The sequence below is a fragment of the Rhamphochromis sp. 'chilingali' genome (assembly GCF_963969265.1).
Source record: "Rhamphochromis sp. 'chilingali' genome assembly, chromosome: 11".
Taxonomy (NCBI): domain Eukaryota; kingdom Metazoa; phylum Chordata; class Actinopteri; order Cichliformes; family Cichlidae; genus Rhamphochromis; species Rhamphochromis sp. 'chilingali'.
The window spans coordinates 17,825,892-17,841,942 of record NC_137938.1 but is presented as its reverse complement, the minus strand read 5'-3'; the positions used below and the strand labels follow the sequence as shown (position 1 = coordinate 17,841,942).

Below are 16,051 nucleotides of genomic sequence, written 5' to 3'. Positions count from 1 at the left end.
AATAATATTTTCATATTCAGAAATGTTTTGTAAAGTGCAAAGACTTGAGATTGTACATCTACTATGTCTAAGTAAACAGTGCCGTTGCTTTACACGGGATCTTTCTAGAAAAAGACGCCACTCATACACATCTCACAGTTTTTACAATATGAGGTAACTAATATTTCTATTCAGCTGCTTGAGTATCTTGGAAAATTTTGGCAATAGTAATGTGTGCGATGTAAAGGGCATTGATCTCTGAGATAATGGAACCACAAAAAGTACACTTTTCCCCATGATACCTTGAAACATATATTTTTTTAAAGCACTATAATGTCAGTGACCACAGTGTGTTTGGTGATTTGATGAAACGTTACTCTAGAATTTGTTCCTTCTACAGGAATCTGTTTTCCTTTTCTGTTTCTGAATCAAGTGTAGTTATAAATTAGTGAGGAGATGGAAATAAAGTAGATTTTTGGCTTTCGAAATCAAACTTTAGGTTTAATATCTGAAAAGGTTTCATAGATACATAGAATCCTAATATAAAAGGACTATCATAGTGACGGATTCCAAATTTCTACCCAAATACTCAGTAAATTTTGACTGTGAAAGTTAAAATACAATGGTCTAAATCATCTCATATGTTTCTATGCAGGGCTTTTTCTGCAAATATAGAGTTTAGATAAGTATTATATCAATTTATGACGTCTTCATGAGTGCAAGGCAACAACAGTATTCCGTTACTGGAAATAACTGATATACAATATCATATTCAGAGTGCAGCTAGATTTCCTTCCTGAGGGCCCCTGAGACTGGGCCTTACAGTTTCATTATTTCTGCAAGCAAAAGGAAATTAATCTGTGAACTGAACATATGATTTAATTACGTTTACTGACACAAAATTGATTAAACTGAACTGATTAATAACAATTCAGAAAAAATAACCGTTTTAGTGATTTTCTCAGCTTTTCACTATGAGAAAATTTATGCTACACATTTCAATATTTTACATATGGAACAGTTACTTATTTATTAGTTATTAAAGACATCGGCTCAGTTTTGGCACACAGTGAGTCAGTCCATCCAAGACTTCTATGATATTCTCCACATTCTTATGCATACCGAGTTAGTGTAAATCATTATTAGGAAGGCCAAATCTTTTTGGGTTACTGACCTGGGGCGTTTCTGTCCTTTGACATCTCATATGAACTTTGGAGTTGACCTGCGTAGCTTCTTTGGCACAGCTTCTGGGTTCCACTGCACACAGACGATCTCAGCGTCAGAGCGCAGAGATCGGTTCAGTTTGCGCAAATTGTGTCCTTACGCAGTCCTAACACTCTGAGTTGCGCGGAGCAGGAATGGAAGAGCCCAGCGGGATCCTGATTAAAGGAGGCAAAGTTGTGAACGAGGACTGCTCCGTGATCGGCGACGTTTACATCGAAAATGGGAAAATAGTTGAGGTTGGACTGAATCTTCAGATTCCAAAAAGAGTGCGAGTCATTGATGCCACCGATAAACTGGTGATCCCCGGTGGCATCGACACGCACACGCACATGGAACTGGCGTTCATGGGAACCAGAGCTGTGGACGACTTCCATATTGGAACCAAAGTAGAGTTTCATTTAAAATGAATCTGTCATATTAATTTCATGTTGCTTGGCAAGATATGTTTGGCTATGTTTAGCAAATCAAAAAAGCTGGTAGTAAGAGTAATCACCTTCACCTATTATGAGTGGAAGTGGAAGTGCATGCGATGGATGCAAGTCCTATTTTTCTTTTTTAATCAAAAGCTGAATTTGGAATTTGAGAGTAGAATCAAATGAATATTGGATAAAATATGAATAAAACACTACAGCGACTTGAGAATCACCTCTGTCTTAAAATAGCATCAGTATGCAGTTTTGCGTCATAAGTATTTGACAACAGCTTTAATTCAGGGAATTTAAGCAAAATATTGCATAATTTTTTGGGAAGGAAAATACATAGACAGACACTTTTAGAAGCTCAAAAATAATTGGACAAACAAAAATAATTTCATATATTAAGTTGTTTTGAATACTTGGATGAAAATCCTAAAGTCAGTGACTGCCTGAAGTCTAGAAGCTGTGGAAATCACTGAATGCTGTGTTTCCTCTCTTGAGATGCTCTGCCAGGCCTTTACTGCAGTCAAGTTCGGTTGTTTGTGTGTCTCTCTCTACCTTCAGTTTTGTGTTTAATAACTGAAAAGTATGCTCTGTTGGGTTGATATCAGGTGACTGATTTAGCCACTGAAGAACATCCCCTTCCTTTACCTCGAGCAGTGGGAAGTGCAAATCCATTTTGCAACATTTGGTTGAATCTGATCAGAGATTATAGCCCTGAACGCTTCAGAATTCATCCTGCTGCTTCTATCAGCAGTCACAAAAACACAAATCAATAAACACTTTGACTAGTTCCACTGGCAGCCGTACATACCTATGCAATAATATTGCCTCCACCATGTTTGGCAGATGGTGAGGTGTGCTTTGGCTCATGAGCTGTTTCTCTCCTTCTCCACAGTTTTCTCTTCCCATCATGTCTCCATTCCTCTCTTGATTGTATTCTTTGACACTGATATATCTACCTCCTCGAGACGTTGGTTAGATGTTGGGAAATTGTTTTTCTTAACTGTGGGGGTAACTCTGTTGTCAGAGTTAGCCTTCTTCTCAATGCAGTTTGATTCAGTTTCATTTATGTGGCTCCAAATCTTCTTGATCCCGCAAAGAATTAATCTGCAGGACAAAATCAGATCAGAGGTCATTGTAAAGCTGATGCCCACGACTTCTCAACATTTGTATCAGGTGTTATTTTAATGGGAGTGACAATAAGAAATCTGTCAATCATTGTTTATTCAGGCACCATTCACAAAGATGATTGTTTTTAACATCTGGACTAGTAGCCACACTCAAATCACTTTTTTCCCAGCATTTTCTACTTCACAGGTTAATCATTTGCTTACTTCTCTGTGGTAATGTGTGCATTTCACCAGGCTGCTCTGGCAGGAGGGACCACAATGATCCTGGACTTTGTCATCCCCCAGAAGGGCAAGTCTCTTCTGGAGGCTCATGACCGATGGCGTGAGACGGCTGATCCCAAAGTTTGCTGCGACTACTCGTTGCACGTTGCGGTCACATGGTGGAGTGACAAGGTGAATGAGAGTGAATCCTTTTGTTTTAGTAGACTACTAGTATTTACTGTCTAGACACTAAAACTAATGACACTAGGTCAAGTAGGTTTGCCCAGTCCAAATATTGCTGCCCCCTTTTCCCCAGAGCTACATACATGTCTCCCTTATTACAATCATTTTTCTTTTTTAGGTCAAGAAAGAGATGGAGACTCTGGCCAGAGAGAAAGGAGTAAATTCCTTCAAGATGTTTATGGCCTATAAAGATGTGTTTATGCTGCAGGATTCTGAGCTATATGCTGCTTTTGCTCAGTGTAAGGAGGTCGGAGCCATAGCTCAGGTTCATGCTGAGAATGGAGATTTGATTGCAGAGGTTGGTGTGAACCACACGAAACAAATGAAAACAGATTTTGAAAAAGAAGTTGCTTGTATTAATGAGCTACAATTTTTGTTTTTTTCTTACAGCTACTTATTGCCTATACTGTACAGGGGGGAAAAAGTTGCTAATAGTAAAGTAGATCTGATATTTGACATTCCAAACTTAAGCAATATGGTTATTTTTTGTAAAATATCAAGAGTTTAACTTGAGAAATGAAACAACCTAAGCGTGGTGAGATACTAAAGCTAAACAACACAAGCCTATATGCTGTTTTTGATTTTCTGTCAGTGAAGGTTTTGTAAGTGCAGCTCAGGTAATCAGTGTCAGAGTATAAACACACCAGAGCCCACAAGGAATGCTAAGTTAATGTTTCACCCTGATGGCAGCTAAGCTTCACTTTGTGTCCAAAGAATAACAAACACTGTGGCTGTGAGGAACAGAGAGGAACTGTGGTGCTGAATGAGGAAGACAGGAGCGGCAGAGAAGCATGTGAGAGTTGTGCAGGACATGTATGAGGACAGGGAATAGTGGTGAGAAGCGCAGTGACAGAAGGGTTCAAGGTGGCAGTGGGATTACGTCAGGGATGGGCTCTGAGCCCCTTCTTGTTTGCAGTGGTGATGGATAGACTGACAGATGAGGTCAGCCAGGAGTCTATGTCTAGACTATGATGTTTGCACACAACATTGTGATCTATAGTGAGCATGCAGTAGGTATGTTCTGGAAAAGTATTAAAAGTTAGTTGAAGCAACACACATTACATTTGTGTGAATGAGAGGGAGACAGGTGGAAAGGAGAACATCCAAGGAGTAGTGGTAGTGAAGACAAGATGAGTCTATGGATGGTCAGTGATTCAAAGCAATGGCATGAGAAGTATGGAAGAGAGTCGAGGCTGGATTAAGACTAATGTCAGTGATAATTTATGACAGAAGGACAGAAGCATGAGTGAAAGGGAAGGTTTACAAGATGGTAGTGAGACCTGCTATGATTTATGGTTTGAAGAAGGTAAAGCTAACAAAAAGACACGAGGTTGAGCCGGAGGTGTGCAGGGCTGAAGATTTTCATTGGCAGTGACCCGAAAGGACAAGATTAGAAACGAGTACATCAGAGGGACAGCTCAGGTTGAGCAGTTTGGAGACAAAGATAGAGAAACAGGTCTGAGATGGTTTGGACACGCGCTGAGGAGGGATAGTGGATATACTGGAACTTTGTGGAGCTACCAGGCAGGAGGGAAAGAGGAAGACCTCAGAGGAGGTTTATGGGTGTAATAAAGGAAGCATTCAGAGGACTGATTTGACAGAAGAGGATAGGGATATGTTGGGATGGAGGCAGATGGTCCGCTGTTACCCCTGAAAGAAGAAGATGAAGAAGGTTGGTTGAAAGCCCCGTGACACGCGATGTTGGAGCAATGCCAAGGAAAAAAGATGAAATCTGTCATTATCTGTCACCAGAAACCTTCCCCACAGATATTTTGACAAGTTATGTCAGGATAAGCATAGGTATAATTAATAGCATATATCCAGTTAAGGTGTTCAAGTTTCAGAGGGATAGGAATAGTCATGGTGGCTCACTGAATTGACATGAATTGGAAATTAACGATGTAATTTCTATTAATATTAGACAGAACTGCAGCTACATTCAGACAGTCAAAATCCCCACTATGAGAAAGATCTGTTATTTCTTATGTGCATTTTCCAGCATTTTTTCAAGTGTCATGGCAAAAAACTACCACCAGGGGGTAGCAAATACTCAACAACAACTCGTGGATCTGTTGTTGCTCAGAGCAACATGAATACTGTATTATTGCTGCTTGGAAGTGTGTTAAATGTCTTTCCAGCACTACAGTAAGGCACTCACATGTTATTATTCATAGTAGCAAATTTTAATTCAATCGAATCAATATAGATTCATCAAGTATAAATCTGACTGTCTGGTCAGTCCGTCTCTGCCTTGAAGTGCCACCGTGCCGTGTTAACCTTCCATCTCCTTTAACCTTTAATCCTGACTTGTTGTCCCTGCTGTGAACTGACAGGGGGCTAAGAAGATGCTGTCCATGGGCATCACAGGACCAGAGGGCCATGAACTGTGTCGGCCAGAAGAGGTGGAGGCCGAAGCCACCCAGCGAGCTATCACCATCGCCCATGCTGTCAACTGCCCGCTCTATGTGGTTCATGTCATGAGTAAATCTGCCGCCAAGGTTGTGTCTAACGCACGCAGAGATGGTGAGTGTGGAATCCTCCCTCCTGCTGTTTAAAGAGGGTGAGGCTGAGAGCTGATGAGCTTCAAAACTGGTTTCAGTTTTCTTTGTTTTATGTTTTAGTCAAATATTGAGTTATACAGTGTTTGCACATTTTGTTTTTTGTTGCTATGGCAAAAAATAAAGCCACTGAGAATTTTATCTCAGCATGAGGTTTCTGATTGCTCTCGAGCAGATAAAGTATACTCGGTTTTAGTAAACATCCGACACAGGTTTTTTCTTTCTTTCTTTCTGAACAGGGCGTGTAGTGTTTGGGGAGCCAATTGCTGCCGGTTTGGGCACTGATGGTACCCACTGTTGGCACAAAGACTGGGCCCATGCTGCTGGTTTTGTCATGGGTCCTCCGCTTAGACCTGACCCCAGCACACCTGGGTACCTTATGGACCTACTAGCTAAGTAGGTAGAACTGAAAGTCCAGCAATATTGCTTGCTGGTGGTTTTTATTCAGTGCAGTGTGTGTTTTTTCCTGTCTCTCTCCCCGTACCCCCAACCAGTCGTGACAGATGGCTGCCCCTCCCTGGGCCTGGTTTTGCTGGAGGTTTATTCCTGTTAAAAGGGAGTTTTTCCTTCCCACCTTCACCAAGTGGTTTCTCATAGGGTACAGTCTGATGGTTGGAATTCTTTTTCTATTGTTGTAGGGTCTTTACTTATATAAAGTGCCTTGAAGCAACTGTTGTTGGGATTTGGTGCTATATAAATGAAACTGAGTTGAATTGAAATTCAATTCGGTTTGTATTTTGGCTACAGCTACAGATTTTTTTAGGCTATGGGAGTTTAGAAGTTCAGAATCCCATGTGATCCCACGCAGAATCAGCTAATACAGATTTATCCAAATCAGACAAAATGTATCTGGATCAATTGTACTATGTTTTTGCTGGTTTTTTGCTGCTACAGTTTTTGTTTGTGCTGGTATCATTTTGAAAATATTAATAAAAGAACATTTCTGAAGTAATTTAAAAGCATGCCACTTGGTGCGTATTAGTTGGACCTGAATCAGAGGTTCTGTTGACGAGTTAGGTCCAGCAGGCCTCAGGTTGGAGCACCAAACCCTAAACAGCTTGAAAAATACATAGTTTGTATCTGTCATTGTTCCATGTGATAAAAATAGCCCAAACATTGTTTGGTCAAATTGTTCATCCAAGGTCAACCACATTGACCTTTGAGAAACTTTTATTAATATCTTTAAAATGATAGAGGCACAAAGAGCCATTTTTGCAGCACAAACATTGAATACCACGTCTGTTGGATTTAAAGAAGGTGGGGATTTTAGCATTTTAGGATCATGTTCACATATGACATCTTTGCATGACAGAACTTTCACTTGCAATTTTGAATCGTACGACAGACTGTGTTAACAACAGTGATTTCTGGAAGTGTTTCTGAGGCTGTGCAGCTATTCCTATGACTAAATCATTCAGTCTGAAGGCCTGTAGATCAGGGACAACTAATATTCATTTTGAGCCTTATCGATTGTGCACTGAGATTTCTCCAGATTCTCAGAATCTTTTAGTTATATTTTTTTCTGTAGATGATGAAATATTCAAAGCTTTAGCAATGTTATGTTAAGGAAAATTATTCACAAATTGTTCCACAATTCGTACAGTTTTTTTTTTTCAGATTGGTGAACCTCTGCCCATCTTTACTAATGAGAAACTCAGCCTCTCTAAGATGCTCTTTCTATACCCAGTCTCATTATTGACTTTTGTCAATTAACTTAATTAGTTGCAAAATACGTTAGCTCCAAATTAGCTCAAAATGAACTAAGATTTTCCATGAAATAGTAAAAATGTCTCAGTTTAAAAATTTGATGAGCTTTCTATATTCTATTGTGAATAAAATGAAGGTTTATAAGATTTGATAATTTGACATGCTGTCGCAACTTTTTTGGGAGTGAGGATTTAGAATTGACCAAAGTGACCCTCAAGGTTACTGATACATTTTTTAGGTTATTCCATCATCAGTTTGGACATAACAGTCATTTTCCTTCTGTTCATTGTGCCAGTGATGATCTAAGCGTGACAGGGACGGACAACTGCACCTTCTCTGTGTGCCAGAAAGCCCTGGGCAAGGACGACTTCACCAAGATCCCTAACGGTGTGAACGGTGTCGAGGACAGAATGTCTGTCATCTGGGAAAAAGGAGTGGTTAGTACTAAGGATATACTCACTTTTTTAGTTGTCTTTTTTTAAAGCACCGGTTTCTTGACAACAAGTTTTAAAGATGCCATGTGGTTAATGTTCGCATAACAAAAAGTAGCAAATACACATTTTTGACTCTATACCGGCCCATTTGCATTCATGACGGCGTGCCATGATGTTTAATGTTGGGTTACTGTTTTTACTATCAAATATTAATAATTCTACTTTTCTCACAATTATTTGGATGATATGCGTATTTCTTTTTTCCTCCAACACACAATAAACTCCCAGAGGTGCAGATGGCTGCACGATTGCAAGCACTGCATTTTCTGGCCATTGTTGTGGGGACTGTGTATCAGCTCAGCTGCCCCAAGGCCACTGGAAAGATTTACTTTGTGCAACAGTGCTTACAAATCACACATTAGATGATATTTTGGCTGAAATGAGTTGCTTGCACTGACCTTTTGTCTGCTAATTCTGTGTATTGTTGTCATCCAGTGTGGCCCCCTAACTCAAACTGGGTGCTTTGTGCATTTTCTTCTCCCCTCAGCATAGTGGCAAAATGGACGAGAATCGATTTGTGGCTGTCACCAGCAGCAACGCAGCAAAAATCTTCAACTTCTACCCGCAGAAAGGCCGAATCGCCAAGAACTCGGATGCTGATGTGGTTATATGGGACCCAAGGATGACCAGGTGAGAACTCCAGCTCAGGTCATTCAGCAGTCTGGAAGAAATCTTTAGAAATCGAGCAGTGAAAGAAAGCCTTCAGCTGGTGTACGTAAAGTTTTAAAAGTGCATGATGAATGCAAATCCTGATGTTAAAAATGGTAACGTCGCCACTGTCTCCATCAGAGCTCCATCACACGGTGATGCTGATCCATTTGGCACACTTGAGAGCGTGTCTTAAGTGTGCCAGGCACTTCACTAACTAAGATAAGGTTTTTAAGTTTAGCTGTAAAGCATGTAGGCGACAGATACAGGCACCTAAAAAGAGAAGAGCTATATCTTTCATCCTGTGCCACGTCAACACTAACGCACTCACTAACCCTCCACATAAGCTGATTACGTCTATGCTCCATCCAAAAGTCGGTGTATGTCATCACTTATCTATAGCTGCAAATTAAAGCATAACACAATTTACATATGAATGAAATTCATCACTCTATTAAAAAAAAATTTTAAATTGCTGTTTGGTAATTTTATATTTTTAGGAAAAGATTTTAACACACTTACATAAGGCATGAGTGAGACGATGCTGATGGGTCATGGTAAGAATTTTGAAACTGACGAATATTTCATGTGGGAGCTAAACCAATTTCCTTCGTGCAGAATACACGGCGTTATGGCTGCTTTCAGGAATGTGCTCAGAATATCGCAAAACTGGTCATGTGATTGTGTTGTATTATTTGAGCTGTTGTGTGAAGCACAAGCACAAACGAAGACAGTTTGCGTTCCAGCATCATGTGTACTGTAGCACAATCTTATATGACCTGGAAATAGCAATGCACCGCTCTGTTTGCTGAAGGATCTGGGCTGCGTCCCTCAGGGATCTAACCCACTGTGGATGTGAGTTGATGAAGAGCATATTAAACCCCAGTGTAATTTTCTGTAAATGAATTTACTGATAATAATACAAAAACAACAAAAAAAGATTATGTCAGGACCAATAAACTCCACAGTTGTTACTATGACGTGCTTTCCAGTTTGTCTTTCCTCTCAGACCTGTCACTCCTGGACATCAGCTGTTGTCCATTTAAGTTGTGTCTTTACCATATGCGCATGTCTGTGGAAGTCATAATGCTTTTCAAGCATGAGAGCGCATTGTATTTGATTGCTGCACAGTGAATTCATCTGTGAAACTGTGTAATTAATTTGCCGTCAGCACAAGTGTCACTTCATAACATCCGGGACCAGGGGCCACAAACAGTTGCATAACCGCCTCCCCCCCACAAAAAAACCCAAATCCCTAGGAAGCTCACTCAGTTGACTTGTTTCTCATAATTGGGTGAGCTGAATAATGAGGACACATCTTGTTTTCGTCAGTGCACACTAGGCATGGTGTCTGGCTTCACAAATCCACAGGAAACATGTTTGTGAATGGAGAGTAAAAGGGGTCAATGAAAAAAGAAAGAAAGACATCCGGTGCATTTCATGGAAGCAGCTGAGTCACACTTACTTTGCTGTTCCCTGCTGACTTGGTCTTTCACTCAAATGTGATTTATTTGTTCGACATCATCAGTTTGTACTGTGCAGAGCATTTCATACATTTATTATGAAGAGATTTTCTACAGTCCTAATCAACTTACTTCACGTAGTTGTGCAAATATACATGTTGTAACTTAAAGCTGCTGTGATCAGTCATTTTCTGCAGATTGCCCACTCCTCCCTCTCTCTTATATTTTTGTTTGTTGGTCCAGTCAATTCCAACTTTGGTTTCAGTTTTTGATTGAATGGGCTCGAGTTAGTAATTATATGGAATCTGTCTGTGATAATACAGCCACAAATTCACATTAACTCCCATTAATTTGATGCTGTATACATCAGAAATTCAGACGTTTGTCAACATGCATAAATACATTGGGTGACTTTCATGTGTTTGGCTGATCATATACACCTGTTCAGCTGTTGGTTGAACAGGTGTACCTTTTTTACATTTTAATCCAGAAACTAAAAACTAAGAAACGAAGAAATTCTATCATTTCTTTATAAATCAAACCTGGCAAGCCCGTGTGAACTAAAGCCCCAGTTTCCTGTCCTTAGCTCACAGGCGTGGCACCCAATATGGTCTTCTGTTGCTGTAGGCCATCTGTTTCAAAGTTCGACATGTGTACATTTAACAGCAGTATTGTCATTGTACACCATTTAAATTACTTTAATAATTTCTGCTACTAAACTCCATCACAGCTATGCTAAATTTATTTTGCTGAGAACTGAAAAATGTTGCCGCTCTTGTGTTTCTTTGTTCATATTTCCCATCAGGTTCCAGCTTGCACAGTCTTTTTTTATATCTGGATACTGGCTATGCTGCAATATTATGTGGCTGTGCTCACGCAGCAGCCTTTGGATAGATGCCACAATAATGTAATAGGCAGCAGTGAAAATGTTGAGGTGCCTTTTTATTGTCTGAAAGAAGCTTAGTGTATGTGCTTAGTGAGCCTTTAAGAGCCTCACATGAGCAAAAGTTTTGAATAATACATTATATTACTGCTGCACAGTGAACCAACTGCAAGTACATCTTGGCCTGATTCAATCAGTTTCAGATGAGGATGGACTGCATTAAGTTTTCACAATAGATTTATCCTTTTCTTTGGTATTCAGAAAGCATCCAGCAATTATCTAACGCAGGCTACATGTGACCAATGAGTTTAGCTCATAAAAAGCCTCCACTGACTGTTTTTAAAGCTGCCAATGTATCTTTATGTAGGAAAATATCTGCCAAGACTCATCACCAGGCTGTGGACTACAACATCTTTGAGGGTATGGAGTGTCATGGGGTACCTGTCATTACCATCTCCAGAGGCAAAGTGGTGTATGAGGATGGGCAGCTGAAGGTGTCACCAGGACATGGCCAGTTCATCCACAGAAAACCATTTTCTGAGTTTGTTTACAAAAGAATCAAGCAGCGGGAGCAGGTTAGTAAAGTCTTAGCGTCAGAAGTGTCACTGAAGTTCCACATTTTTTGGATGTGAACTTAATGGGTAGTGCATACACATACATATACAAAAGTGTTGCGATTTTGCAAAAAAATTTGCTCTTGAAAAAATGCACTCAAAAAAATCAAGTTGACATCAAGCGATGATTAGCTGGCCCTGAAACAGAGATTCTGGGTTCATCCAGTTCTCGTGAGAGGGCAGCATCAGGGAGAATTTCAGGGTTTGGTCCAAGAGTTCAGGCTGTATCACGATAGCTTTCATAGGTGAGTCTGAAAAATATCTTTAACACACAAAATATTCACACCATTTTTACACATCTGGTGTGTAAAAGCCTTTAGCCTAACTGTTCCCTCTTTTATTTACTATTTATGGTCAGTTGAGGTAAGCAAACTGGATGCTGGTTGTAGCGTCATATATGCTGTAAGCATATAAATTTGGATTAAATTACCCAGAATATTGCAAATAAGTATATCTCAATAAGATGAACTATACAGGAGACTACAGACTACAGACTCAGGTGTGATTTTGACTCAGTCTACTTCTGATATTTGCTAAAACTGATATTTTCCTGTGTCCATTCCAAGTGCAGATCATGAATTGCACAGAGGACATACATTGGCAGGACCGCTTAGCTGTAAAACACTTTTCATAGTTAATTCAGAATTATGAACTTGAAGCAACCAGACTGGGAGTAGGTACCACGCACAGGATGACCTAATGTTTCTGTCTGCTTTGTATTTGACCTGCAGGTGAGGAAACCTACAGCTGTGACCAGAAAGCCATATGAAGGCAAAGTCATTTCTGTCTGAACACATACCTGGGAACTTAAAGGGCACCTTAAATCTCCAACAATGCAACCCAGAAGCTACCCATTGCACAAACAACAAGTGTTTTCTCAAAGACAACCTTCATTGGAGTAGCTTTTTGCATTTCAAGCATATGAGGGTTATAACATGTTGAATTTCTGCCTGAGTCAATGCTCCGCTGGAAGAGGAAACTGAGTCACATACAGCTGTATCTGCAGCCAGCTCTGTTCAGTACACAGATCACAAAAACCAACTCTGCTGCTGCAAACTATACATTTATTACTAACACCATTATGTAATAACGCAACTCACCATAAGAAATGCAAATCGGGTTTATGCATGAGTTCCTGGTTAGTAAATGAAAAGTCTCTAAATAGAAAAAAACAAACAATTTCACTGTATATTGTGTTCTGTGCTCTAAAACAATAGTAAATCAGCATTTATAGTTGTGTGTAATTATGCCTGAGTTTTCTTCTTCACAGCATGTTTTTGCATTTTTTACCCCCATCTTCTAAAATGCCAGTTGCCACTGGTAACAGAACTGTCTCTCACCCAAAAGCATCCTTTCCCTTTGATGAAATATTCATTAAAATACACTGACATGCATGTGGTAATAAGATTTACTCCGCTGACCCAGACGGACTCTGTGTTTGCATATTCAGCAGGCTCACACATCATTATACACTCCATCTATGCCCATGTATGGACTGCATTCATTCCTTCTCGTGGTAAAAAAGGTCTGCGGCTGTCATCGAGCATCATGTGGCAGCTTCCCATTGGGGCGGGCATGCTGGCATGTTATTATGCCACAGGGCCAGTTGAGACATAGTGTGAGCTTATCAGGTTGCCACACGGGTCAGTGGTAGTGTGTGAGTCACAGAATGCCTACTCATCCTCAAGCAAGAATGCTTCTTTCCTCTTTTCTTAAACGGTGCAAAGGATGGTTGGGGGATGGTGGGGTATTGTACAGTGAATGGTGAGCCTATTTAAAATGGTGACCTGGCTATAACTTGAGTTTTCAAGCTTTAAACACAGAGGAAGTGATTCATACTAAATATTTACACTTTAACTAGTGTAACCCAAAGTATTTTTTAAGTGATCACAGTATTTCTAAGAATCAGGTTTTGCCAAACATGGTGATATCAATTAGTCTTGCTAACTGTAACAGCAATGAAAATGTTTAACCTGCAGTTGAAGAGGTATACTTAACTAACCAAAGTATGGGAGTAACTCAAAGTATCTATTATTCTAGTATTCTGAACTTCAAGCTGAGCATCAGAATAGTGAAGAAAGACCTTTCAAATGACTTACTCAAATAACCACTCGTTACAACCAAATGGCTATTGGTTGGATAACAGTGTAACACCATTCTTATGGCTGGTTCCAGCCTGATATGTGCCATGTCACAAGGCTGTAACAATCTCAACCTGGTGTCTTGAAAATGACAGTGAGTTCACTGTACATAAATGACCTGCATAGTTACCAAATCCCAGGCCAAAAGAGCACCTTTGGAATGTGGTGGAACCGAAGCTTTGCATCACTGATGTGCAGCTGACAAATCTTACGCAACGGCAAGATCCTGTCATGTTAATATGGAGCAAAATCTCTGTGGAATGTTTCCAGCACTTTGTTGAGTCTGTGCCGTGAGGAATGAAGGCATTTCTAAAGGTAAAAGGGCATCTTTGCAACGTATACCTAATGTAGTGGCCGCTAAGCATATGTTCTCACTTTGCCAGGAATTATATATTAAGTAAATATATTAATCATGACTTTCCTCAATTCTACAAGGCTGAGCCAGTGGTGACGCCTCTCCAACTGCAGCTGAGTGATATGATTTGAGCATACTACTATGTAGCGTGTGTGTACCACTAAGTATTTAAGTACGCAGAATGATAGTAAATATACTGAGCATGTAGTGTATAGTATAGGATTTCTACTACTTGTCATAAGCTGTTAAATAAAGGAAGTTTTTTTTGCAAATATTAATGCATAATGAACAAACACAGCCTAAGGGATTTCTCAAAACTGTGTATATACCAATAAGACAGTAATAAACTAATAGTATTTACCTGGGCTACACTACCCTGAGGAATACACATTAATAGCAGTTTTGACCTTTCCCTATTCACACATCACTGCATTTCTCACCTGTCACAGTCTGCATTATGAAGTCAGTAGGCTGTGACCTGTCCCTATGCTGAGTGAAGAAACAGCACCTGCATGATGCTAATGAACGGTGACAGTGCATAAGTAGGAAGAGCACAGTGCTGCTCTCTGCACATGCAAATGACATCTGTCTTAGATTATGTAAGCAAATATCGCTGTTCTACATTCTGCACAGAGGTAAAATGCAGAAGCGAGGTTATAACTGCGGTTTCTTTATTTGATATTTTATGTAACAAACATAATTAGGTGTTTATTCATAGCAGGAATGACTGCAACCATCACAACTGATAGTGGCAAAATGATCATAGTTTGGGGTTGATTCATTATAAAATTCTTCCTCTGTCATGTTATATAATGAACATGATGTAATAGGTAAGTAATGTATTTCCTATGGCTGAGAGCTCATTGCAGCTCTGTTGAATCAAGGTAATACCTCTTAGCTTATGGTCTTTAATTGCGCCACGGTTACCAGTAGACTGAGCTGTCACGTGATGCCATAAATAGTAGTATACTGCTCTAGTTTTCTGAATAATAATGACCCAGTAGGTGGTGGATTACAGGTGAGAACTGGGGCGCAAAGAGTACATATTTATTCTGCTAAATGTTAAATATAATATAAAACAATTGAAGAGAAATGTATTATGATGTATTTTGAAATAACATACACTGAAAGTTTTCTATATGAGATCGTTGCAAAATTTGCAGCCTCACCTAATGTCCACCCTACTGGCACTGATTTTATATTAGGATTTAAAAATCTAGGTGGTTTTGGTATGGCGAGTAGCCTTCAGTAATATTAATAAATCACACAGCAAAAGTACATTCATGTAGTTGTAAAAAGCATGACAATATAGTAAGTAATCAAAGTATTCAGAGTAACTTAACGGAATACGTTACAAACTACATTTTGGGGCATGTAGTCTGTAATCTGTAGTGGAAGACATTTCAAAAGTACCCTTACCAACACTGGGGATGGTTAAAACATCGCTCTTAGATGCACCCTGGCTAGATGAAGAACAGGCACTATGCAATAATATAGAGATTTCGGACCTACCATTTATCAGCTCAAACACCAAACTACATGTATGTTTTAAAAGAGTCGACATCAGCTCTTCTCTGACAGCACGATGGGAGTTTCTTAAAATGACTGAGTCTTCATTAATCCCATGCGAATGTACACCTATCTGGAACAAAACTGACATACTACAGAAAAATAATATGATTAACCTCCCAGATTGGAGTCGTAAAGGAATTAAATATTTGGAATATATATTAGAAGGAGGACTTTATTCCATTTGACAGACTAGTTGTACAGTATGGGATTAACAAGAAAAGATTTTTAGAATATCAACAAATTAAATTTATAATAAAAAAAGTTTAAGCCTAATCAAGTTGAATTACAAACACAATCATGTGTGGTACAATTTCTTAATCTTAAAACCCCAAATTACTGTCTAAAATATACTGGACACTCTCCAAAATAGATGAATCAATATCCTTTTGCAAAATGGGAAGCGGATTTATCAGTCATCTT

The 16,051-nt window shown here is 39.5% G+C and overlaps 1 protein-coding gene across 1 annotated transcript; it reads left to right on the top strand.

Annotated features, from left to right (window-relative positions):
• Positions 1-1,337: 1,337 nt before the first annotated feature.
• dpys (dihydropyrimidinase) lies at positions 1,338-12,783 on the top strand (the record flags this gene model as incomplete). Its single annotated transcript, XM_080896210.1, has 9 exons — positions 1,338-1,589; positions 2,987-3,145; positions 3,315-3,494; positions 5,530-5,719; positions 5,994-6,150; positions 7,757-7,898; positions 8,443-8,585; positions 11,317-11,524; positions 12,295-12,783. 9 exons carry the CDS (start codon positions 1,338-1,340, stop codon positions 12,352-12,354), a joined length of 1,491 nt encoding a protein of 496 aa, XP_080752336.1. The 3' UTR covers positions 12,355-12,783.
• Positions 12,784-16,051: the final 3,268 nt, after the last annotated feature.